Source organism: Oncorhynchus tshawytscha, linkage group LG17 (assembly GCF_018296145.1).
Source record: "Oncorhynchus tshawytscha isolate Ot180627B linkage group LG17, Otsh_v2.0, whole genome shotgun sequence".
NCBI lineage: Eukaryota > Metazoa > Chordata > Actinopteri > Salmoniformes > Salmonidae > Oncorhynchus > Oncorhynchus tshawytscha.
The window spans coordinates 5258505-5283340 of NC_056445.1; the positions used below are offsets into that span (position 1 = coordinate 5258505).

Here is a 24836-nt window from a genome sequence, read left to right on the forward strand (position 1 = left end):
GATATATACGGCTGTGATTATAATCGAAGAGAATTCTCTTGGTAGATAATGCGGTCTACATTTGATTGTGAGGAATTCTAAATCAGGTGAACAGAAGGATTTGAGTTCCTGTATGTTTCTTTCATCACACCATGTCTCGTTAGCCATAAGGCATACGCCCCCGCCCCTCTTCTTACCAGAAAGATGTTTGTTTCTGTCGGCGCGATGCGTGGAGAAACCCGCTGGCTGCACCGCCTCCGATAGCGTCTCTCCAGTGAGCCATGTTTCCGTGAAGCAAAGAACATTACAGTCTCTGATGTCCCTCTGGAATGCTACCCTTGCTCGGTTTTCATCAACCTTGTTGTCAAGAGACTGGACATTGGCGAGAAGAATGCTAGGGAGTGGTGCACGATGTGCCCGTCTCCGGAGTCTGACCAGAAGACCGCCTCGTTTCCCTCTTTTTCGGAGTCGTTTTTTTGGGTCGCTGCATGGGAACCATTCCGTTGTCCTGTTTGAAAGGCAGAACACAGGATCCGCGTCGCGAAAAACATATTCTTGGTCGTACTGATGGTGAGTTGACGCTGATCTTATATTCAGTAGTTCTTCTCGACTGTATGTAATGAAACCTAAGATGACCTGGGGTACTAATGTAAGAAATAACACGTAAAAAAAACAAAACACTGCATAGTTTCCTAGGAACGCGAAGCGAGGCGGCCATCTCTGTCGGCGCCGGAAGTACTGTGGCAGGGTCTACAGTCGATCACGGATTACAAAAAGAAAACCAGCCCCGTCGCGGACATCGACGTCTTGCTCCCAGACTGACTAAGCAAATTCTTTGCTCACTTGAGGACAATACAGTGCCACTGACACGGTCCACTACAAAAACTCTGCGGCTAACATGAGTAAAACATTTAAACGTGTTAACCTTCGCAGGGCTGCAGGCCCAGACGGCATCCCCAGCCGTGTCCTCAGAACATGCGCAGACCAGCTGACTGGTGTGTTTACGGACATATTCAATCAATCCTTATCCCAGTCTGCTGTGCCTATATGCTTCAAGATCGCCACCATTGTTCCTGTTCCCAAGAAAGCCAAGGTAACTGAACTAAATGACTTCTGTCATCATGAAGTGCTTTGAGAGACTAGTCAAGGACCATATCACCTCCACCCTACCTGACACCCTAGACCCACTCCAATTTGTACAGGGAGGAGGTAATGGCTCTCATAGTGTGGTGTCAGGAAAATAACCTCTCACTCAACGTAAAAAAAACAAGAGATAATCGTAGTCTTCAGGAAACAGCAGATGGAACATTCCCCCATCCACATCGACGGGACAGTAGTGGAGAAGGTGGAACGTTTTAAGTTCCTTGGCATACACATCACGGACAAACTTGTAACGGTTTTCTTCCGTCGAAGGAGAGGAGGACCAAAATGCAGCGTAGTTCGTGTTCAACATGTTTAATAAAAGACGATAATGTGAACACTATTCAAATACAAAATAACAAACGTGGCAAAACCCAAAACAGTCCTATCTGTTGCAGAGAACACAAAGACAGGAAACAACCACCCACAAATCCCAACACAAAACAAGCTACCTAAATGTGGTTCCCAATCAGAGACAATGACTAACACCTGCCTCTGATTGAGAACCATATCAGGCCATACATAGAAATGGACAAACTAGACACACAACATAGAATGTCCACCCAGCTCACGTCCTGACCAACACTAAAACAAGGAAAACACACAGACAGCGTGGTGAAGAAGGCGCAATAGCGCCTCTTCAACCTCAGGACAGCAGTGTCCCCACGACAAAAATGACATCAGGTCTTCCCGCGACACACATAGCAACCGTGTACCTGCTTCACTACGGATAACATTTTAGACAAGTCGCACGGTGAAATGGACGGTGTTACATTCCGACCTTAGTTCTTAGTTGTTATGTCTTTGTTTTAGTATGGTCAGGGCGTGAGTTGGGTGGGTTGTCTATGTTCCTTTTTCTATGTTTTGGGATTTCTGTGTTTGGCCTGGTATGGTTCTCAATCAGAGGCAGCTGTCATTCGTTGTCCCTGATTGAGAACCATACTTAGGTAGCCTGGTTTCACTTTTGAGTTGTGGGTGATTGTTTCACATTTCAGGACTGTTTCAGTTTTCGTTTGTGTCATTCACTTTGTTATTTTGTATTCAGTTTATTAAAATAAAATGGACACTTACCATGCTGCACATTGGTCCGACCTCTCTTACTACTTGTCAGAAGAAGAGGAAAATCATTCCAGAATCACCCACCCATTCTGGCTGGATGCCAGCTTCCCCCCCAGCAAATGCGGGACGCTGGCACCGGCCTGTGAATACTCTGCCTCGGTAACGTGCGTATCACCCCATAACACGGGGCCTGACCAGTCCCACGCTCACCACGGTAGGCACGGGGAGTTGGCTCAGGTCTGCTTCCTGACTCTGCCACACTCCCCATGTGCCCCCCCAAAAAACATTTTTGGGGCTGCCTCTCGGGCTTCCTTGCCAGCCGTGTTCCACATACCGCTGGTTCCTCTCTCCGGCTGCCTCTGCTCTCCTACCTTACCATGCTGCTTGGTCCGTTGGTGGGAAGTTCTGTCACGGCTGGCTGAAGGACTGGACCAAGGTGCAGCATGGTAAGCGTACATTTGAACTTTATTTAAAAATGACGCCGACAAAACAAAGAACAAAAAACCAAACCGTGAAGCTTTGGGTTATGTGCCCTGAACAAAGACAAAGTTAACCTCCCACAAAACAGGTGGGGGAAAAGGGTACCTCAGTATGGTTCTCAATCAGAGACAACGATAGACAGCTGTCCCTGATTGAGAACCATACCAGGCCAACATAGAAATACAAAACATAGAAAAAAGAACAGAATGCCCACCCTAGTCACACCCTGGCCTAACCAAAATAGAGAATAAAAAGCCTCTCTATGGCCAGGGCGTGACAGACGGTCAGAAAAGGAAAGGTGGAGCAGAGAGGGAGAGAATAAAAAAGAGGAAGGCCCTTGCCACAGACGCTGCAAAATAAGCGACATGTTCGCCAGTAAGGGACCAGGTCAGTCAAAACCACTAGCTAAAACACACACTGACACACACACACACACGACACCCAGCATGGCGTGTCTAGCTAATAATAGTGACACAACGGCCGGGAGGCTAAACAGTTTGCACGTCTTCGTGGAGGAATTATATCATAGTAATGAGTGCAACATAGAGATCATAATATGACATTGAAGGCAATATATTTCAACTAGTAAAACATAGTAAACCTAGACTATGGACTTGACAGTATTCGGTCATGACTCATAAGCTAGGAAAAGTGCACAAACATTGTACAGCGAAACAGGCTACAGTAACATTACCATAATACATCCATGAACGTAACACAGTGGCCTGTGTGACACAGCACAGGAAATGACAAAGATCATTAGCGCCATTAGTACCAACATGACAAGTTACTACAATAATATACAGCTCTGGGAAACAATTAACAGACCACTCCAAATTAAGAGACTGCTCTTAATTTTTCCAGAGCTGTATTAATGTAGCCTACTGATACACTAATGATAGTGACTGTGATAATAGTATTTTCTTTGTAAAGATGGAGAAGGAAGCAGCAGCAGCACTAGATCTTCAGGTGCTCCTGCAGAACTGGAGATGGTGGTCAGTTCAGAGTCAGACTCCGAGCAGGAACCTTCAGGTACAACTGAAGAGCACAAACCTAAACATGGAGGCTATGATTTTAGATGAATATGTTCTTTATTTATGAGATTATCAGTAGGACTGTAACCGGGGGGAGGGCATACAATTGATGACTACACAAGTAATACAAGTTTACATTTAGGTTATTTACAATGTTGATCTCATTCTGCAGAGCAACCAGATGTGCAGAGAGAGGGCGTGAGGTTCAGAGCCCAGTACAGGGAAAATAGAAAGGCACAGCGAAAGCACTGAACATCCATTTTATTATTTTGTCCATCCTCAGTCCAAGCATTTTGACTTATTTTTTCAGTACCACCCAAAACAAACCCCTCCGAGTCATTCCCAATGTATTCCACTCCAAAGATGGCACAAACAGAAAATGACTGACATACTATCAAGTAACTCACTCCTTGTTCTGCTCAGTATGTCTTGTCATTTGCAAAACCTTCAGCCAGTGATAGTGCATTTTGTCAAAGGAGGCATGCAGGCCTGGAAACATGCCCATCAGAGAGTACAGGAACATGAGAGAAGCAAGACCCATAGAGAAAGCGCAGAAGTCTTTTTCCTCAGAGCCAGCAAAGCAGACATCCGTACCCTTCTGAGTGATAAGCAAATGTCAGTTCAACGAGACCAGGTCAGAAAGAGGAGGAAGGTCATGGAACGTGTGATTGATGTAGTTGAAGTTATTGGTAAATGTGAGTTTGCTACAGAGGACAAGGACACAAAGCTGTATATAACTTGAAAATCATGGCAAGTTTCTTGAGCTTATATTGTTGCTAAGCAAATATGATGTCTGCCTACAAGAACATGTTTTTTATCTTTATTTAACTAGGCAAGTCAGAAAATCTTGCTTGTTTGTAGTTGACCAATACTTCTTTCCAAACATAATTTGCAAATAAATTCATTAAAAATCCTACAATGTGATTTTCTGGGAAAAAAAAATCTAATTTTGTCTGTCATAGTTGAAGTGTACCTATGATGAAAATTACAGGCCTTTCTCATCTTTTTAAGTGGGAGAATTTGCACAATTGGTGGCTGACTAAATACATTTTTGCCCCACTGTATAATAGCCTCAGATATGAGGCTTACATCTAATTCTTGTATAAAATGAATGAGTGAGGATGTAACTGTTTGTGAAATTGTGTAAAATGATTTTGGACTGTTTAATGAAGGAAACTCCAATTCCCTAAAAAATTTCACTAAGTCCTTGGCACGCCCCCATGTGCACAGACAGGACCGGGCGTCATGAGACAGCCCTTTTCGATATTCCGAATAAAACCCCACCTGGGTTTTCTATCACCAGACCATGTTTCCCTTAATTACGAGAGGACAAAGGTTGCAGACCAGTTTACCTCGATAACGAGAGGGCCAAGGTTTGAGTAGATGGCTGAATCTTTTAACCATACCATGTGGTTAAACTCTTAGACTATCGATACCGACAGAATATGAACATGTCTTTGATATTAAATACTAGTCTGCAGCTATGAATTCGGTATCATTGAACGCGAAGACCGACAACCGCCGAAACATCTATTCTATAACGACATGAATGAATGTCACTCTGAACTATCCATTCTAACCACGACAGAGAGATAGAGAGGATGGACACTCTCCAACAGAAACAAACTTTTCAACAGAGACCCCGACGACACACTGAGCGTAAATATATATATTGATTGCAATTGTTCCCGAATGAGTGAGCGTTCATGTGCAAAGGATTAGCATTTCAATTGTTATGATTATTAACTCTGTAGTGACTTCTCAGCTGACCCCCACTCCCCTTTTGTCTAACAAGCCACGATGCCGGTTAATCCCACTAGGGAAACTCTTATCATTTCCTTGTAACTATCTACTGTTTGTTTATGCATTTCTGTGAATTACTTAGTTAGTAAATAAATTATTTAAGACAATTGATGTATGGATGACTCATCGTGAAGACTGGGTTCGTGCAGATAACCAACAATTTACGACGTTTGGAATGAGACTAACGTGAGGTAAAGAAGAATTCATTCATCAGAAGACTATTGATCAGATATGAAAATATCTGAAAAGTTTTATTAGGAAAATTATAACTTTGTAATCTGAATATTTTTCTTGGTGCCCCGACTTCCAAGTTAATTACAGTTACATGATTAATCAGTTTAATCGCGTAATAATAATTACAGAGAGTCATTTGATAAAGATTAATCTTCAGTTTAATGATGCCAAAGGCACGACACCGCATATAAACCAATCACCATCCAGGATCTAAACAACCCATTTTATCATTTGGCATATGGGAGAGTCACTCTCTTTCCGTATTTTTTCATGCTTTATTGACAGAGTATAAACAGTGGGAGATAGGTGAAAGGGGAGACCGTGAGGAGGGAGCATGTTTAAAAGACACAAGGTGATCCAATGTTTCTCAATGTTTTGGACCCCCTGATTTTGACATGGTTTAGAGCAGGGGAACATAACAATTCAATGGAAAGAGTAGACATTTTGTTCTGTAGTAGTAGAGTCTTTGATCTGTTGTGTCTTCTTGTCCACCCCAGGTCCCAGCCAGTGATGCGTGTGTTGGTGTCTGTCACCATGGACCCTCCCATGATCTCCCAGAACTACTTCCACTGTGCTGTCCCCATGGCCCTGAACACTCCCGTAACCACAGCCATTCTGTGTGTCACTGTCACTGGGGCCCACGTGGGAAACATACAGGGTACAGATGATCTCCACACTACAACATAACACACTCTACTTTGAGTTGTATTACTGGAATGAGAGGAATTTGTTATATTGGCTCGGTTTGTTTGTCCATTAATCTGGGCCGGGAAACTGGCTCTTAGGCTGTTCGACAACACCTGTTACATTTATTTCACATTTTTAAAATGCTTTGGATATTTTATGGTATCTCTTTGTTTTCTTTAACTTTAATTTTCATTGTGTAACATAACCCATCTTGGAACTCAGTAGTATTCAAAATTTTCAGCTGGGATCCCATTTTTTTCACGATCACACCCCACTCCAAATCTAATGAGACAACTTTAAAATCTGTATATTAATTATTTTACAGATTTTCATCTTTCTTATCAAAAACTAAAACAAATACATTTACAAAAAATGTTCTTCTAATAATCGTTCCAATAAGGTTGTATATTGTTCCTTATTGAATACCAATAAGTAAAAATAAAAAATGAACACAATTAAAGCCACTTTCTTTCAAATATGGAGACCCCACTGCGAACCGACTTTGAATATCACTGCTGTAACTGGTATGTTTCTCTGCCCTAGCTTCTCTCCAGGCATCAGTGTCTGTGACAGTGGATCTACTGGAGGATCAGACCAGGACCAGGCCAGCCCGTCTGCTCTTCTACCCCAGATCAACATCCTCCAGCTGGGTTGAAACAGTTACAGGCACTGCCTGCCACAACTTCTCCCTCAGTATCCCGGTCAGTGGTAGCTTCACACCACTTTCTATGTGTGTGTAGAAATTGACCACCTTAGTCACAGGCTTCATCAATGAGTGCATAGACGACGTTGTCCCCACTATGATTATACGAAAGTATCCAAACCAAAAACCATAGATTACAAGGAAATATCCGAGCTGGGCTAAAGGCTAGAGTTACCACTTACAAGAAATGGGACATGGACACAGACAAGAAAGCCCGCTACGACCTCTAACAAGACATTAAACATGCAAAAGGACAATATAGGACGAAGGTGGAATCCTATTACACTGGCTCCGACTCTCGTTGTATTTTGCAGGGCTTGCAGGCGATAATGGATTAGAAAGGAAAACCCAGCCGTGAGATGTTAAATAAAGGTTAAATACATTTTTTTCAATGCCCAACGATGCAGAGCTACCAAACGAGCTAAATGCCTTTTACGCTCGCTTTGGGGAATACAACAATGAGTCTTGCGTGAAAGCCCCCGTTGTTCTGGGTGACTGTGTGATCTCGCTCTCTGTGGCCGATGTGAGTAAAACCTTTTTAATAAGTCAACACTCGCAAGGCTACCGGAACAGACGGAATACCAGGGCGCATTCTCAAAGCATGTGCAGACCAGCTGGCAACTGCCTTCACAGACATTTTACATTTCTCCTTGTCCAAGTCTGTAATCCCAACATGTTTCAAGCTGACCACCATTGTCCCTGGTCCCAAGAACTCCAAGGTAACCTCCCTTAATGACTAACAGCCTGTAGCACTCACATCTTTAATTATGAAGTGCTTTGAAAGGCTGGTCATGACACACATTGATACCTTCATCCCAGACACCCTGGACCCACTCCGTTTCGCATACCGCCCCAACAGATCCACAGATGAAGCAATCTCAATTGCACTTCACACTGTCCTCTCACACATGGACAAGAGGGGAAATAACTATGTGAAAATGCTGTTCATAGATGGCGGCAGGTAGCCTACTGGTTAGAGTGTTGGACTTGTAACCGAAAGGTGGCAAGATTGAATCCCCGAGCTGACAAGGTAAAAATCTGTTGTTCTGCCTGTGAACAAGGCAGTTAACTAAATGTTCCTAGGCCGTCAATGAAAATAAGAATTTGTTCTTAACTGACTTGCCTAGTTAAATAAAGGTTAAATAGACCACAGTTCAGTGTTCAACACCATAGTCCCATCCAAGCTCATCACTAAACTGGGAATCATGGGACTGAACACCTCCCTCTGCAACAGGATCTTGCACAGCCCTTGACCACAAAGCGCTACAGAGGAAGATATACTCAGAGGAAGGTCCACTGGGGAGCCAGGCCCAGCCAATCAGAATGGGTTTTTCACCAGAAAAGGGCGGTATTACAGACACAACACCCCTCAAACTATCCTCCAGGTGAAGAAGCCAGGAGGTCCTGGGCTGGTGTGGTTTCACGTGGTCTGCGGTTGGGGGGCCACTTGGACGTACTGCCAAATTCTCTAAAACAACGTTGAAGGCAGCTTATGGTAAATTAACATTAAATTCTCTGGCATCAGCTCTGGTGGACATTCCTGCAGTCAGTATGACAATTGCACGCTCCCTCAAACCTTGAGTTATCTGTGGCACTGTGTTGTGTGACAAAACTGCACATTTTAAAGTGGCCTTTTATTGTCCCCAGCACAAGGTGCACTTGTGTAATGATCATGCTTTTTAATCATCTTCTGGATATGCCATACCTGTCAGGTGGATCGGTTATCTTGGCAAAGGAGAAATGCTCACTAACAGGGATGTAAAAAAACAACAACTAAGAAATACGATTTTTCTGCATATGGAACATTTCTGGGATTTTTTTTTTAGCAGATCATGAAACATGGGTCCAACTCTTTACATGTTGCGTTTATTTTTTTTTTCTGTGTAGTTAATGTAATGGTTACTCCGTCTATCTGCACTGACTCCATGAACACTCACAAGTCTATACATACCCACTATATACACACACTACACTGACACTCTCCATACAAAACCTACACACATACACTAAATGACCAACAGTATGTGGACACTCGTCGAACATCTCATTCCAAAATCATGGGCATTAATATAGAGTTTGTCCCCCCCTTTGCTGCTATAACAGCCTCCACTCTTCTGGGAAGGCTTTCCACTAGATGTTGGAACATTGCAGCGGGGACTTGCTTTCATTCAGCCACAACAACATTAGTGAGGTGGGTCACTGATGTTGGGCGATTTGGATTGGCTCACAGTCGGCGTTCCAATTCATCCCAAAGGTGTTCGATGGGGTTGAGGTCAGGGCTCTATGCAGGCCAGTCAAGTTCTTCCACAGCGATCTGGACAAACTATTTCTGTATGGACCTCGCTTTGTGCACGGGGGCAATGTCATGCTGAAACAGGAAAGGGCCTTCCTCAAACTGTAAAAGTAAGCATTTCACGGTAAAGACTACACCCGTTGTATAAAGGTGCATGTGACAAATAACCTTTTTATTTGATTTTAAATTAGTGCATGTTAATGTGAGTTTTGTCCCTGTGTGCATCCTTTACGTGCATATGTGTACATTATGTTGCATGTATGTAGTTGGCTCCATACACACTCAGGTTGTACAGGTGCGCAGAGGCAGCAGCTGGCACAGTGGTAAGGAGCGTTGGGCTAGTAACCGAAGAGTCACTGGCTCGAATCCCTGAGTCGACTAGGTGAAAAATCTGTCATTTAGCCCTAGAGTAAGGCACTTAAACCTAATTGCTCTGTATAAGCGTGTCTGCTAAATAACTCAATTGTATCTGCAAATGTTCAATGCATTTGACTTAATGGGTGAGATACGACAGACATTTATTTTATGAGATTGTCTGCACAAAACAAATTTACACGACCATTGTGGAGACACCACACAATGGTTGTACAACTTGTATGGGTTTGTATTTACACATTTACACCTCACTTTTCCCAGGCTGTCTGCACTTGGTAAATGCTTAGTGTGTTTTTGGGGTGTTTATTTGAGGAGTGTTTTGGTGTGTTCTCTGGGTCTGTCCTCCAGGAGTGTATATCAGACTACCGTGAGGTGCCTCTGTCTGTTCAAATGGCTGTGGAGGGCCTGGAGGTACCAGGGACAGGAGGACTGAAGTCAGTCCTGAGCCCAGACAACCCAACCTCTTTTGCACACATGGTGAGCGCTCTGTGTGTGTGTGTGTAATTTGGTTGTGTGAATGTGCTAGGTAAAGCCCCGCCTTATCTCAGCTCACAGGTTACCATAGCAGCACCCCACTCGTAGCACGCGCTCCAGCATGTATATCTCACTGGTCACCCCCAAAGCCAATTCCTCCTTTGGCCGCCTTCCCTTCCAGTTCTCTGCTGCCAATGACAGGAACAAACTGCAAAAATCACTGAAGCTGGAGACTCATATCTCCCTCACTAACTAAGCACCAGCTGTCAGAGCAGCTCACAGATCACTGCACCTGTACATAGCCCATCTATAAACAGCCCATCTATCTACCTACCTCATCCCCATACTGTATTTATTTATTTGTCTTGCTCCTTTGCACCCCAGTATCTTTACTTGCACATTCATCTTTTGCACATCTATCACTCCAGTGTTTAATTGCTATATTGTAATTACTTCGCCACCATGACCATGGCCTTACATCCCTTATCCTACCTCATTTGCACACACTGTATATAGACTTTTTCATCTGTATTATTGACTGTATGTTTGTTTATTCCATGTGTAACTCTGTGTTGTTGTATGTGTCGAACTGCTTTGCTTTATCTTGGCCAGTTCACAGTTGTAAATGAGAACTTGTTCTCAACTAGCCTACCTGGTTAAATAAAGGTGAAATAAAATGTTTTGCAGCAGTTTGATGTTTTTTTTTCAGATCTTGCTGGAGAAGGTTTGTGGCGAGGACCATGTGTGTGTCTCTGACTTATCAGTCAACGTCACCAGGTGAAATATGTCAAATATTTGTCCAATTTGTCATTGTATTAATTGAACTGTTTCTTAAATGGTCTCTCTCTCCCGCTCTCTCCCCTCCCCTCTCCTCCAGTCCAGAGGTGGTGTGTAGCGAAGGTTTCCCAATAGAAGTAGAGGTAGAGGTGGCTAACAGTGGAGAGGATTCCTCTGAGGCTGAGCTGACACTGGTCCACCCCTCCTCCATACCCTTTGTTCCTACCAAACGGGTAAGACCCACCACTGTCGGGAGGGATGGAGGCAGGTTTAGGATGAAGGGCTAGAGAGATTATGAAGGGGTGTGATGGAGAGATTTAATTGTGAGCAGGGGTGGGAAGAATGGAGGGATGAAAGAATGTGATGGATTTAGTTGTGAGCAGGGTTGGGAAGGAAGGTTGGAGGGATGAAAGGATGGGATGGATTTAGTTGTGAGCAGGGTTGGGAAGGAAGGTTGGAGGGATGAAAGGATGGGATGGATTTAGTTGTGAGCAGGGTTGGGAAGGAAGGTTGGAGGGATGAAAGGATGGGATGGATTTAGTTGTGAGCAGGGGATGGAGGGATGGAATTAGTTGTGAGTGGGGGTGGGAAGGATGGAGTGATGAACGGATGGGATGGATTTAGTTGTGAGCAGGGTGGGTAAGAATGGAGGAATGAAAAGATGGGATGGATTTAGTTGTGAGCAGGGGTGGGAAGGAAGGAGGGATGAAAGAATGTGATGGATTTAGTTGTGAGCAGGGGTGGGAAGGATGGAGGGATGAAAGGATGAACAATAGAGAGATACTGTATGAAGGGATGCAATGGATTTAGTTGTGAGCAGAGGTGGGAAGAATGAAAGGATGCGATGGATTAAGTTGTGAGCAGCTGTGGTAAGGATGGAGGGATGAAAGGATGGGATGGATTTAGTTGTGAGAAGGGGTGGGAAGGATGGAGGGATGAAAGGATGGGATGGATTTAGTTGTGAGCAGGGGTGGGAAGGATGGAGGGATGAAAGGATGGGATGGATTTAGTTGTGAGCGGGGTTGGTAAGAATGAAAGGATGGGATGGATTTAGTTGTGGGTAAGAATGGAGGAATGAAAAGATGGGATGGATTTAGTTGTGAGCAGGGGATGGAGGGATGGGATGGAATTAGTTGTGAGCGGGGGTGGGAAGGATGGAGGGATGAAAGGATGGGATGGATTTAGTTGTGAGCAGGGGTGGGAAGGATGGAGGGATGAAATGATGGGATGGATTTAGTTGTGAGCGGGATGGAAAGGATGGAGGGATGAAAGGATGGGATGGATTTAGTTGTGATTAGGGGATGGAAGGAGGATGGATGGGATGAATGGAGGATGGGATGGATTTAGTTGTGAGCAGGGGTGGGAGGGATGGATGGGAAAGGATGGGATGGATTTAGTTGTAAGCGGGGGTGGAAAGGATGGAGGGATGGGATGGGGATTTAATTGTGAGCAGGGATGGGAAGGATGGAGGGATGAAAGGATGGGATGGATTTAGTTTTGAGCAGGGGATGGATGGAAAGCGGGGTGGAAAGGATGGAGGGATGAAAGGATGGGATGGATTTATTTGAGGGGATTGATGGAGCAGTTGTGAGGGGATGGGAAGGATGGAGGGATGAAAGGATGGGATGGAGTTTTGAGCAGGGGATGGATGGATTTAGTTGTAAGCGGGGGTGGAAAGGATGGAGGGATGAAAGGATGGGATGGATTTAATTGTGAGCAGGGATGGGAAGGATGGAGGGATGAAAGGATGGGATGGATTTAGTTTTGAGCAGGGGATGGATGGATTTAGTTGTGAGCGGGCTGGAAAGGATGGAGGGATGAAAGGATGGGATGGATTTAGTTTTGAGCCGGGGATTGATGGATTTAGTTGTGAGCGGGGATGGGAAGGATGGAGGGATGAAAGGATGGGATGGATTTAGTTTTGAGCAGGGGATGGATGGATTTAGTTGTGAGCGGGGTGGAAAGGATGGAGGGATGGAAAGGATGGGATGGATTTAGTTGTGATTAGGGGTGGAAAGGATGGAGGGATGGATGAACGGATGGGATGGATTTAGTTGTGAGCAGATGTGGGAAGGATGAAAGGATGGAATGGATTTGGTTGTGAGCAGGGTTGGTAAGAATGGAGGAATGAAAGGATGGGATGGATTTAGTTGTGAACGGGTGGGAAGGATGGAGGGATGAAAGGATGGGATGGATTTAGTTGTGAACGGGTGGGAAGGATGGAGGGATGAAAGGATGGGATGGATTTAGTTGCGAGCAGGGGTGGGAAGGATGGAGGGATGAAAGGATGGGATGGATTTAGTTGTGAGCAGGGGATGGGGGATGGGCTGGATTTAGTTGTGAGCGGGAGTGTGAAGGATGGAGGGAGGAAAGGATGGGATGGATTTAGTTGTAAGCAGGGGTGTGAAGGATGGAGGGATGAAAGGATGGGATGGATTTAGTTGTGAGCAGGAGTGTGAAGGATGGAGGGAGGAAAGGATGGGATGGATGTAGTTGTGAGCAGGGGTGGGAAGGATGGATGGATGGGATGGATTTAGTTGTGAGCAGGGGATGGAGGGATGGGATGGATTTAGTTGTGATTAGGGGTGGGAAGAATGAAAGGATGGGATGGATTTGGTTGTGAGCAGGGTGGGAAGGATGGAGGATGAAACAATGGGATGGATTAAGTTGTGAGAAGGGGTGGGAAGGATGGAGGGATGAAAGGATGGGATGGATTTAGTTGTGAGCAGGGTTGGTAAGAATGAAAGGATGGGATGGATTTAGTTGTGAGCAGGGTGGTAAGGATGGGATGGATTTAGTTGTGAGCAGGGGTGGTAAGAATGAAAGGATGGGATGGATTTAGTTGTGAGCAGGGTTGGTAAGAATGAAAGGATGGGATGGATTTAGTTGTGAGCAGGGTTGGTAAGAATGAAAGGATGGGATGGATTTAGTTGTAAGCAGGGTTTGGACGGATGGAGGGATAGAGATTTGATAAACTGTTTGCTTTTATCAGCTCGTTTTGTTTGGCTTTGATCATGTCACAGGTAATATTTCATTCTGTTATAGCCATCAGGACCAGGCCAGGTGGCTGTTTGGTGTGTGTCTAATACCACAGGACTAGAAAACATCACACACACAGTGTGTCCTCTCAGCTCTTCCGTCCTGAGACAGGGGGCACGGGTAAACATCATTAAGTCTACTGAATTTTTGTAAAACTGAGAGACAATATTTTGATCTGATTCTGCCCTTCCCCCAGGTGACAGTGTTGATGTCATTCACAGTGTTTGAGCCAACCTGTTTGAGAGAAAGACTGGCTTTAAATGTGTTTGTTACTACGTGAGTCACCATTTCCACGGATAGAACTTAACCAGTGATGGGGGGAAAAAATGAAGTTATTATTTTCTATTTTACTCTATTCCATTCATCTATCTAATCAAGATTTGTAGATCATAATTTGTGTCATGGTAAACGTGTATTCATTCTTCTGTCCTACAGTGATAATGAAGGACAGGGCACCCTTCAGGATAACTATGCAAGTGCCTCTGTCGATGTCAAACTTCCTATCAATATTGTTGTGAAAGGGTGGGTGCATACAATTTCCTCTTCAGACAAAGTTTCAATATGACAATAGTGACTGAGTCAGGATAAATTATCTTTACTTGTTATATTTCAGGGGAGACTCCTCCCAATACATAACTTTCCCAGACAACAAGCTTCTGGAGCACATATACATGGTAGGAATAAATCCTACTGTACATGGTACTGCTGCCTACTGGTTCTGTATACATGTCTGTCTCTATCTGTTAGTATTTCAATTACACGTTATATCTCCCCATGTCCTATCTCCATCTCTGAGGTGGAGAATTTTGGAGATGTGGCAGCACCGGTCAATGTAACATTTGTGATTCCAGTGGAGTTGGACTCTGGTTACCTGTGGAATGTGTCTCTTCCTCAAACAGTGAGTGCAGCCTGGGTCCTTTTCATTAGGGTACACCTTTTTGACATTGTCAGCGAAAATGGGTTTTTCTTATTGGGCAAGTTTAGATAGTACCTTCGTGTTTCACTCACTTGAAGCATTTACTTTTGTTTTGTGCCCGGTCTGTAGCAGACACAGGTCATCTGACAGCATCTAAAATAGTCAAGCAGCACTTTCCTCAGTCAATCAGCATGAAGTACCAGTGGCAGGATATGGTATTTGGTTAGTTGCATACGTCTTCTGGCATTATACGTGTACTTATTTTTGTGTGCACGTCTGTGTTTGTGCCAAAGGATAACAGCAGAGGAAAGTGTGAGAGGAAGGAGGTATTCTCTAAACAGGAAAAAAACACTCTGTTTTATCAGGTGAGATAGACCTCTAAAAGAGACAAACTCAATAGAAACATGGGTGTTTCTCTAATCACTTGTCATTACAAGTACAGTCATTTCTACTCTAACTCTTCTGATTGGGTCTACCACAGCACTGTAGTGGGGTCATCTGTCATCTGGTTGGCTGCACCATAGGACTGTCATCCAACAATCAGCCAACCATCTTCAAGTTTGTTGGGAATATCAGTAGAAACTCAGAGGTAAGGATAATCGTAACTTCATACATACGTTTCATATTGTTGAATAATGTATGTAAGCACATGTTTTGTATGGGCTAGATGAGGCAGCCATATATAGATTGCTCTGGTATGGGTCCATGTCAAGCAGATGAGGGGCTAGGTTCTATCAGATCCGTGTCAGACGACACCCGCATAGCGGTTGTTTTGGCAGTGTCAAATCAAAGCAAACTTTATTTGTCACATGCCCCGAACTCAACAAGTGTAGACCTTACTGTGAAATGCTTACTTACAAGACCTTAACCAACAGTGCAGTTCAAGAAGAGTTAAGAAAATATTTACCAAATAAACTAAAGTAAAAAAAATTTTTAAAAGTAACATAACAATAACAAGGCTATATACAGGGCGTACCAGTCATTTGTACATGTAGGTAGGGGTGAAGTGACTATGCATAGATAATAAACAGCGAGAAGCAGCAGTGTACAAAACAAAGTCTTATGGCTAGGGGACAGAAGCTCTGAAGGAGCTTTTTGGTCCAAGACGTGGCACTCCGGTACTGCTTTCCGTGCGGTAGCAGAGAATAGAGTCTATGACTCTATGACTATGACAATTTTATGGGCTTTCCTCTGACACCACCTATTATATAGGTCCTGGATGGCAAGAAGCTTGGACCCAGTGATGTACTGGGCCGTATGCACTACCTCTGTAACGCCTTACGGTCAGATGCCGAGCCGTTGCCAACCCAGGCGGTGATGCAACCGGTCAGGATGTTCTCGATGGTGCAGCTGTAGAACTTTTTGAGGATCTGGGGATCCATGCCAAATCATTTCAGTCTCCTGAGGGGGAAAAGGTTTTGTCGTGCCCTTTGTCTTGGTGTTTTTGGACCATGATAGATCATTGGTGATGTGGACACCAAGGAACTTGAAACTCTTGACCCGCTCCACTACAGCCCAGTTGATGTTAATGGGGGTCTGTTCGACCTGCATTCTCCTGTAGTCCACAGGACACTCCCTGTGTCGTCAGCAAACTTAATGATGGTGTTGGAGTCATGTTTGGCAATGCAGTCGTGGGTGAACAGGGATTACAGGAGGGGACTACGTACACACCCCTGAGGGGCCCCACACCCCCGAGGGGCCCCTTACCACCTGGGTGCGGCCCACCAGGAAGTCATTTGCAGAGGGAGGTGTTCAGTCCCATGGTCCTTAGCTTAGTGATGAGCTTTGAGGGCACTATGGTGTTGAATGCTGAGCTGTAGTCAATGAACAGCATTCTCACATACAGTTGAAGTCGGAAGTTTACATACACTTACAGTATATCACAAAAGTGAGTAAACCCCTCACATTTTTGTCAATATTTGAGTATATATTTTCATGTGACAACACTGAAGAAATGACACATTACTACAATGTAAAGTAGTGAGTGTACAGCTTGTATAACATTGTAAATTTGCTGTCCCCTCAAAATAACTCAACACACAGCCATTAATGTCTAAACCGCTGGCAACAAAAGTGAGTACACCCCTAAGTGAAAATGTCAAAATTGGGCCCAAAGTGTCAATATTTTGTGTGGCCACCATAATTTTCCAACACTGCCTTAACCCTCTTGGGCATGGAGTTCACCAGAGCTTCACAGGTTGCCACTGGAGTCCTCTTCCACTCCTCCATGACGACATCACGGAGCTGGTGGATGTTAGAGACCTTGCACTCCTCCACCTTCCATTTGAGGATGCCCCACAGATGCTCAATAGGGTTTAGGTCTGGAGACATGCTTGGCCAGTCCATCACCTTTACCCTCAGCTTCTTTAGCAAGGCAGTGGTCGTCTTGGAAGTGTGTTTGGGGTCGTTATCATGTTGGAATACTGCCCTGCGGCCCAGTCTCCAAAGGGAGGGGTTCATGCTCTGCTTCAGTATGTCACAGTTGGCATTCATGGTTCCCTCAATGAACTGTAGCTCCCCAGTGCCGGCAGCACTCTTGCAGCCCCAGACCATGACACTCCCACCACCATGCTTGTGTCACACCCTGGTCGAAGTATTTTGTGTTTATCTTTATTTATTTGGTCAGGCCAGGGTGTGGCATGGGTTTTTGTATGTGGTGTGTATATATGGGGGATTGTAGCTAGTGGGGTGTTTTAGATAAGTCTATGGCTGTCTGAAGTGGTTCTCAATCAGAGGCAGGTGTTTATCGTTGTCTCTGATTGGGAACCATATTTAGGCAGCCATATTCTTTGAGTTTGGTGTGGGTGATTGTCCTTAGTGTCTTTGTTCCTGTCGCTGTGTTAGTTGACACAAGTATAGGCTGTTTCGGTTTTCGTTACGTTTATTGTTTTGTAGTGTTTTGTGTGTATTCGTGTTACGTTTGTTTGATTAAACATGGATCGCAATCTACACGCTGCATTTTGGTCCGACTCTCCTTCACCACAAGAGAACCGTTACAGAATCACCCACCACAAACGGACCAAGCAGCGTGTCAACAGGCAGGAGCAGCCCAAAGAGGAGATGCGTAAGAAGGATTTCTGGACATGGGAGGAGATCCTCGACGGGAGAGGACCCTGGGCTAAACCAGGGGAGTGTAGCCGCCCAAAGGTGAAACAGGAGAAGAGGCAACAGAGGCAGCAGGAGCAGCAGCAGCTACAGTGGGAGAGGTTGCACCACCTGGAGAAATGGACATGGGAGGAGGAACTGGACGGTAAAGGACCCTGGGATCAGCCTGGAGATTATTGTCGCCCCAAAGCCGAGCTGGAGGCAGCAAAAGCAGAGAGGCAGCATTATGAGGAGCTAGCACGGCAGAGCGGATGGAAGCCCGGGAGTCAGCCCCAAAAATTCTTGGGGGGGGGCTCAGGGAGTATGGCTACGCCAGGTAGGAGACCTGCGCAAACTCCCTGTGCTTACCGGGGGGCTAGAGAGACCGGGCAGGCACCGTGTTGTGCAGTGGTGCGCACGGTGTCCCCAGTGCGGTTGCATAGCCCGGTGAGGTATATTCCAGCTCCTCGGATCGGCCGGGCTAGAGTGGGCATCGAGCCAGGTAAGGTTGGGCAGGCTCGGTGCTCAAGAGCTCCAGTGCGCCTGCACGGTCCGGTCTATCCAGTACCACCTCCACACCCCAGCCCTCCGGTAGCAGCTCCCCGCACCAGGCTTCCTGTGCGTGTCCTCGGTCCAGTACCACCAGCACCACGCATCAGGCCTACAGTGCGTCTCGCCTCTCCAGCGCTGTTGGAGCCTTTCTCCTCTCCTGCGCTGCCGGAGTCTCCCGCCTATCTAGCGCTGTTAGAGCGTTCCTCATCTCCAGCGCTGCCGGAGTCTCCCGCCTGTTCAGCGCAGCCAGAGCCTTCCTCCGACACAGCGCTGCAGGAGTCTCCCGCAGTCTGCATGAAGCAGCCAGAGCTGTCAGTCTGCATGGAGCAGCCAGAGCTGTCAGTTTGCATGAAGCAGCCAGAGCAGCCAGTCTGCATGAAGCAGCCAGAGCTGTCAGTCTGCATGGAGCAGCCAGAGCTGTCAGTCTGCATGGAGCAGCCAGAGATGTCAGTCTGCACGGAGCAGCCAGTCTGCACGGAGCAGCCAGTCTGCACGGAGCAGCCAGTCTGCACGGAGCTGCCAGTCTGCACGGAGCTGCCAGTCTGCACGGAGCTGCCAGTCTGCACGGAGCTGCCAGTCTGCAAGGAGCTGCCAGTCTGTAAGGAGTTGCCAGTCTGTAAGAAGCCGCCAGAGCTGTCAGCCTACATGGAGCAGCCAGAGCCGCCAGTCAGCGTGGAGCCGCCAGTCAGCATGGAGCAGCCAGATCTTTCAGTCTGCCAGGATCCGCCAGTCAGCCAGACTCTTCCAGATCTGCCAGTCAGCCAGACTCTTCCAGATCTGCCAGTCAGCCAGACTCTTCCAGATCTGCCAGTCAGCCAGACTCTTCCAGATCTGCCAGTCAGCCAGACTCTTCCAGATCTGCCAGTCAGCCAGACTCTTCCAGATCTGCCAGTCAGCCAGACTCTTCCAGATCCGCCGGTCAGCCAGACTCTTCCAGATCCGCCGGTCAGCCAGACTCTTCCAGATCCGCCGGTCAGCCAGACTCTTCCAGATCCGCCGGTCAGCCAGACTCTTCCAGGTCAGCCAGACTCTTCCAGATCCGCCGGTCAGCCAGACTCTTCCAGATCCGCCGGTCAGCCAGACTCTTCCAGATCCGCCGGTCAGCCAGACTCTTCCAGATCCGCCAGTCAGCCAGACTCTTCCAGATCCGCCAGTCAACCAGACTCTTCCAGATCCGCTAGTCAACCAGACTCTTCCAGGTCAGCCGGGATCTGCCAGAACTGCCAGTCGGCCAGTATCCGCCAGTCGGCCGGGATCCGCCAGATCCGCCAGTCGGCCGGGATCCGCCAGATCCGCCAGTCGGCCGGGATCCGCCAGATCCGCCAGTCGGCCGGGATCCGCCAGGTCGGCCGGGATCCGCCAGATCCGCCAGTCGGCCGGGATCCGCCAGATCCGCCAGTCGGCCGGGATCCGCCAGGTCGGCCGGGATCCGCCAGATCCGCCAGTCGGCCGGGATCCGCCAGATCCGCCAGTCGGCCGGGATCCGCCAGATCCGCCAGTCGGCCGAGATCCGCCAGTCGGCCGGTATCCGCCAGTCGGCCGGGATCCGCCAGTCGGCCGGTATCCGCCAGTCGGCCGGGATCCGCCAGTCGGCCGGGTCGGCCGGGATCCGCCAGATCCGCCAGTCGGCCGGGATCCGCCAGTCCCGCCAGTCGGCCGGGATCCGCCAGTCGGCCGGTATCCGCCAGTCGGCCGGGATCCGCCAGTCCCGCCAGTCGGCCGGGATCCGCCAGATCCGCCAGTCGGCCAGGATCCGCCAGATCCGCCAGTCGGCCAGGATCCGCCAGATCCGCCAGTCGGCCAGGATCCGCCAGATCCGCCAGTCGGCCAGGATCCGCCAGATCCGCCAGTCGGCCAGGATCCGCCAGATCCGCCAGTCGGCCAGGATCCGCCAGATCCGCCAGTCGGCCAGGATCTGCCAGTCAGCCGGGATCTGGTAGATTTATCTACATGCCTGAGCTTCCTCTCACTCCTGAGCTTCCTCTCACTCCTGAGCTTCCCCACAGTCCCGAGCTGCCCCTCAGTCCCGATCTGCTCCTCAGTCCAGTGGGTTTCTGGGTGAGGACTACTAGGCCATGGTTGGCGGCGAGGGTGGACTATCCAGGGACGCGAGGAGAGGGGACTAAGACATTAATTGAGTGGGGTCCACGTCCCGCGCCGGAGCCGCCACCATGGACAGACGCCCACCCGGACCCTCCCTATTTGTTTTGAGGTGCGTTCGGGAGTCCGCACCTTAGGGGGGGGGTTCTTGACTGTAGGCAAGACACACTTGTCTTTGTACTCCTCACCTGGTTGCCACCACACACACGCTTGACACCATCTGAACCAAATAAGTTTATCTTGGTCTCATCAGACCACAGGACATGGTTCCAGTAATCCATGTCCTTAGTCTGCTTGTCTTCAGCAAACTGTTTGCGGGCTTTCTTGTGTATCATCTTTAGAAGAGGATTCCTTCTGGGACGACAGCCATGCAGACCAATTTGATGCAGTGTACAGCGTATGGTCTGAGCACTGACAGGCTGACGTTGAGCACATGCACTCAACTTCTTTGGTCGACCATGGAGAGGCCTGTTCTGAGTGGAACCGCTGTATGGTCTTGGCCACCGTGCTGCAGCTCTGTTTCAGGGTCTTGGCAAACTTCTTATAGCCCAGGCCATCTTTATGTAGAGCAATAATTATTTTTTTCAGATCCTCAGAGAGTTCTTTGCCATGAGTTGCCATGTTGAACTTCCAGTGACCAGTCAGTATGAGGGAGTGTGAGTGCGATGACACCAAATTTAACACACCTGCTCCCCATTCACACCTGAGACCTTGTAACACTAATGAGTCATATGACACAGGGGAGGGAAAATGGCTAATTGGGCCCAATTTGGACATTTTCACTTAGAGGTGTACTCACTTTTGTTGCCAGCGGTGTAGACATTAATGGCTGTGTGTGTTATTTTGAAGGGACAGCAAATTTACACTGTTATACAAGCTGTACACTCACTACTTTACATTGTAGCAAAGTGTAATTTCTTCAGTGTTGTCACATGAAAAGATATTTACAAAAATGTGAGGGGTTTATTCACTTTTGTGATATACTGTAGGTTGGAGTCATTAACTTTTCAACCATGGAAAACGGCTGTGAGAATTTTTCTGCAATATTCACATGTTGACACCCTTACGATCTATGACTGTATAGCTGGCTGGGTTTAGTATATTTACTGGCCCATACCAGTGACAAACCTAAATATGTTATCAACATATGGCAGAACACAAACAAAATCTAGCTCACTTATTTTGCCAGCAAGAAAGAAATAGCCACATTCATTCAGAAACAGGGGAAGAGAATAGCTAGCCATTGCAAGAAACATAATCCCATTGAGCAAAATCCACAATCCACCCCTCCAAATGAAGCCTGGCTCTGGGGCTTCTCAGAAATAGGTGCTACACTCCCTTTAAAGGTAATTTCTGATTGTGCCAATGTAACCGATATGAAATGGCTAGCTAGTTAGCGGTGGTGCGCGCTAATAGGTGACGTCACTCGCTCTGAGACCTGAATTAGTTGTTCCTCTTGCTCTGCAAGGGCCGTGGCTTTTGTGGCGCGATGGGTAACGATGCTTCGTGGGTGACTGTTGTCTGTGTGCAGAGGGTCCCTGGTTCGGGCGAGGAGAGGGACGGAAGCTATACTGTAACACCAACATATGCAGCATTTACCATGAATGCGATCTCCGCTATCGCAGGATCATTGCCTTCAAATTCCTATCGTGCTATAGCGATGAACTTCGGCGATACAGATTGAATCGAGCCCTACACTTTCTATCGCCATTTTGAACTTCTAACATGGTAGGGCTAATATGGAAGGGAGTGCTTTGTGACACACGAGCAGCCGCTCACCTATTTGTCAGCTTCTACCGCAGTTCCACCTCCAACACATCCAAAATGCCAACGCGGGTTAGCGCTCCATCTGATTGAATCGAGGCCGAGATTCACGTTATGAGTTGTTGTGGTTCAGTTTCAGTAGTGTTGTTTGTTTCCCAGGGTTCAGCGGTGCAGGTGGAGGTGGTCAGTTGGGGGTCGCTGTCCTTCGACCAGAGTGTCTACTCCCAGTACCCTGCCGTTGGTTCTCAGAGTGTGAAGGTGAGCCAATCATTTCAGATGCTCTCTAAGGGCTCTATTCCATCAGATCCTCTTTAGCCCACATCTGCATAGTGGTTGTTTTGGCGGTTGGAACTGCGTTGCCATTGGTTGCATGGAGTCGCGTTAAGAGGAATCCCATGCAGTCTTGTTTACAAGTTCAAACATTGGAATGTAAGATGTAATCTACAACTCGATTAGGCTGATAGAAATTCATATTATTTTGTTTCATGATTTTCAATTTGAGCACATTATTTCAAATGTGCTTCATGACAATGATCTTTCTCATTTCTTCCACTCACTCTTCTAGATTCTGTCCATTCTGGAGACAACTCCTGAATCCCACACTGCTCTCATTGCTTCTATCAGTGTTGTGTTTTCACTGTTGCTACTGATGATAATCTCTGGGTTTCTCTACAAGGTGAGACACTCCCCTAACCCTAAATCCTAACATAACCCTAGCCTCATGCCCGCATCCCAGTTCAACCCCAACCGCAACCACAATCCTAACCCTGTCTGGTTCAGTGGTTCTGGAGTGGGGAGGAGGGAGTGGGAGGTGACACCCTATTCTCTCTCCAATGATGTCTGTCTGTACGAACAACATTATGTATACATCATACAACCATATAAATATTTATTGACTAAAGACTATTTCTTTTTTCTCAGAAGGGTTTTTTCAAGAGCAGAAGAATTGCCTCTGGTGGTGTTGATTATAGTCCAGCTGTTCCTGGTCGGACTGCAGCCCCTGATGATGACCATGGTCTGACCGCTGATATTACCTCACTGGGGGAGAACACCCTGTAGCCCAGTGGCGGTCAGTGCCGTTTAAGTTGAGGGAGGAAGATTTTTTTCATGCGCATGGCCTTATTTCTATTACAGCATATTGGATGACAGTCATTCATATTCTATTCACCCAGTCCAATGTAACATTAGATAGGTTTAGGCTACTACATGATACTAGAATTTCCCTGTACACATCATGAGGGTTCTACAACCTAGCCTATGAATGAAAGTTTACAACGTAGGTGCACACAGGTCAAGAGACACATTTGAAGTGACAGACTGTGACACATGGACAGACAGTGACACCTTACACACTCTTGCCTTCATCTAGCTGATACAAGGTGTAGTCATTAGTCCAACATTTGCAAACAAAAGTTTCTAATGGACAAATTCAAGTATTTTTATCCCCGTTTTGTTCCGTTTAAGAAACGTGTTTCGGCAGAATGAATACACCCCTGATCACGCGTAAACACAGTTCACTTTCATAGCAGCCACGTTGTATTCCTTCTCGCATCCATGCACTCTCCTCCTCTCACCTCTTCCCTTCACTTGTGGGCTCCAATGCACATCAACTGTATGTGACCAGATGAAAATAGCTTTCCAAGCCAAACCGCTACACACAGCCTATAGCTAGTAGAACTAACGTGTTAGTAAACCCGCTACAATCATGCAGTGATGTTAGTGTACAGTCAGTCATTTAAAAAAATTAACCTTTTATTTAACTAGGCAAGTCACTAAAGAACAAATTCTTATTTACAATGACAGCCTACTTGTAAAGCCCCCCCCGGCCAACTCCTCTCCTAACCCAATCGCGGCCAATACTCCCGATACAGCCCGGGATTGAACCTGGGTCTATAGTGATGCCTCTAGCACTGTAATGCAGTGCCTTAGACCGCTGCGCCACTCGGGAGGCCATAAGCCATTACACCGGTGGGCCTTGGTGGCAATAAATTAGTAATACCATAAGCTTACCTTGACTTGGAAGAGTTCAGGTGTTGTGTTGGAAAGTCATAGCCAGCTAAAGCCTCTTAAGGATCAGACCCTTTTTTTCCAATTTTCGCCTAAAATGACATACCCAAATCTAACTGCCTGTAGCTCAGAAACTGAAGCAAGGATATGCATATTTTTGATACCATTTGAAAGGAAACACTTTGAAATTTGTGGAAATGTGAAATTAATGTAGGAGAATATAACACATTATATCTGCTAAAAGATAATACAAAGAAAAAAAATGTGTTTAAAAATATATATATATAAAAAAATATTTTTAATCAGTTTTACCCTGATCCAATGGACCATTGCATT

At 46.5% G+C, this 24836-nt stretch overlaps 1 protein-coding gene across 1 annotated transcript in view; it reads left to right on the forward strand.

Moving 5' to 3' along the window:
* The window catches only part of LOC112216745 (integrin alpha-X), a 64980-nt gene extending 40395 nt beyond the window's left edge, over positions 1–24585 (forward strand). Inside the window, exons 15-29 of the mRNA XM_042300042.1 lie at positions 6227–6387; positions 6960–7117; positions 10136–10264; positions 10971–11038; positions 11139–11271; positions 14084–14197; positions 14274–14353; positions 14513–14599; positions 14691–14751; positions 14874–14975; positions 15287–15358; positions 15475–15582; positions 22653–22751; positions 23059–23169; positions 23415–24585. Of these exons, the coding sequence (XP_042155976.1) occupies positions 6227–6387; positions 6960–7117; positions 10136–10264; positions 10971–11038; positions 11139–11271; positions 14084–14197; positions 14274–14353; positions 14513–14599; positions 14691–14751; positions 14874–14975; positions 15287–15358; positions 15475–15582; positions 22653–22751; positions 23059–23169; positions 23415–23552 (1621 nt within the window). The 3' untranslated portion in view covers positions 23553–24585. The remainder of the gene's footprint in view (positions 1–6226; positions 6388–6959; positions 7118–10135; positions 10265–10970; positions 11039–11138; positions 11272–14083; positions 14198–14273; positions 14354–14512; positions 14600–14690; positions 14752–14873; positions 14976–15286; positions 15359–15474; positions 15583–22652; positions 22752–23058; positions 23170–23414) is intronic.
* Positions 24586–24836: the final 251 nt, after the last annotated feature.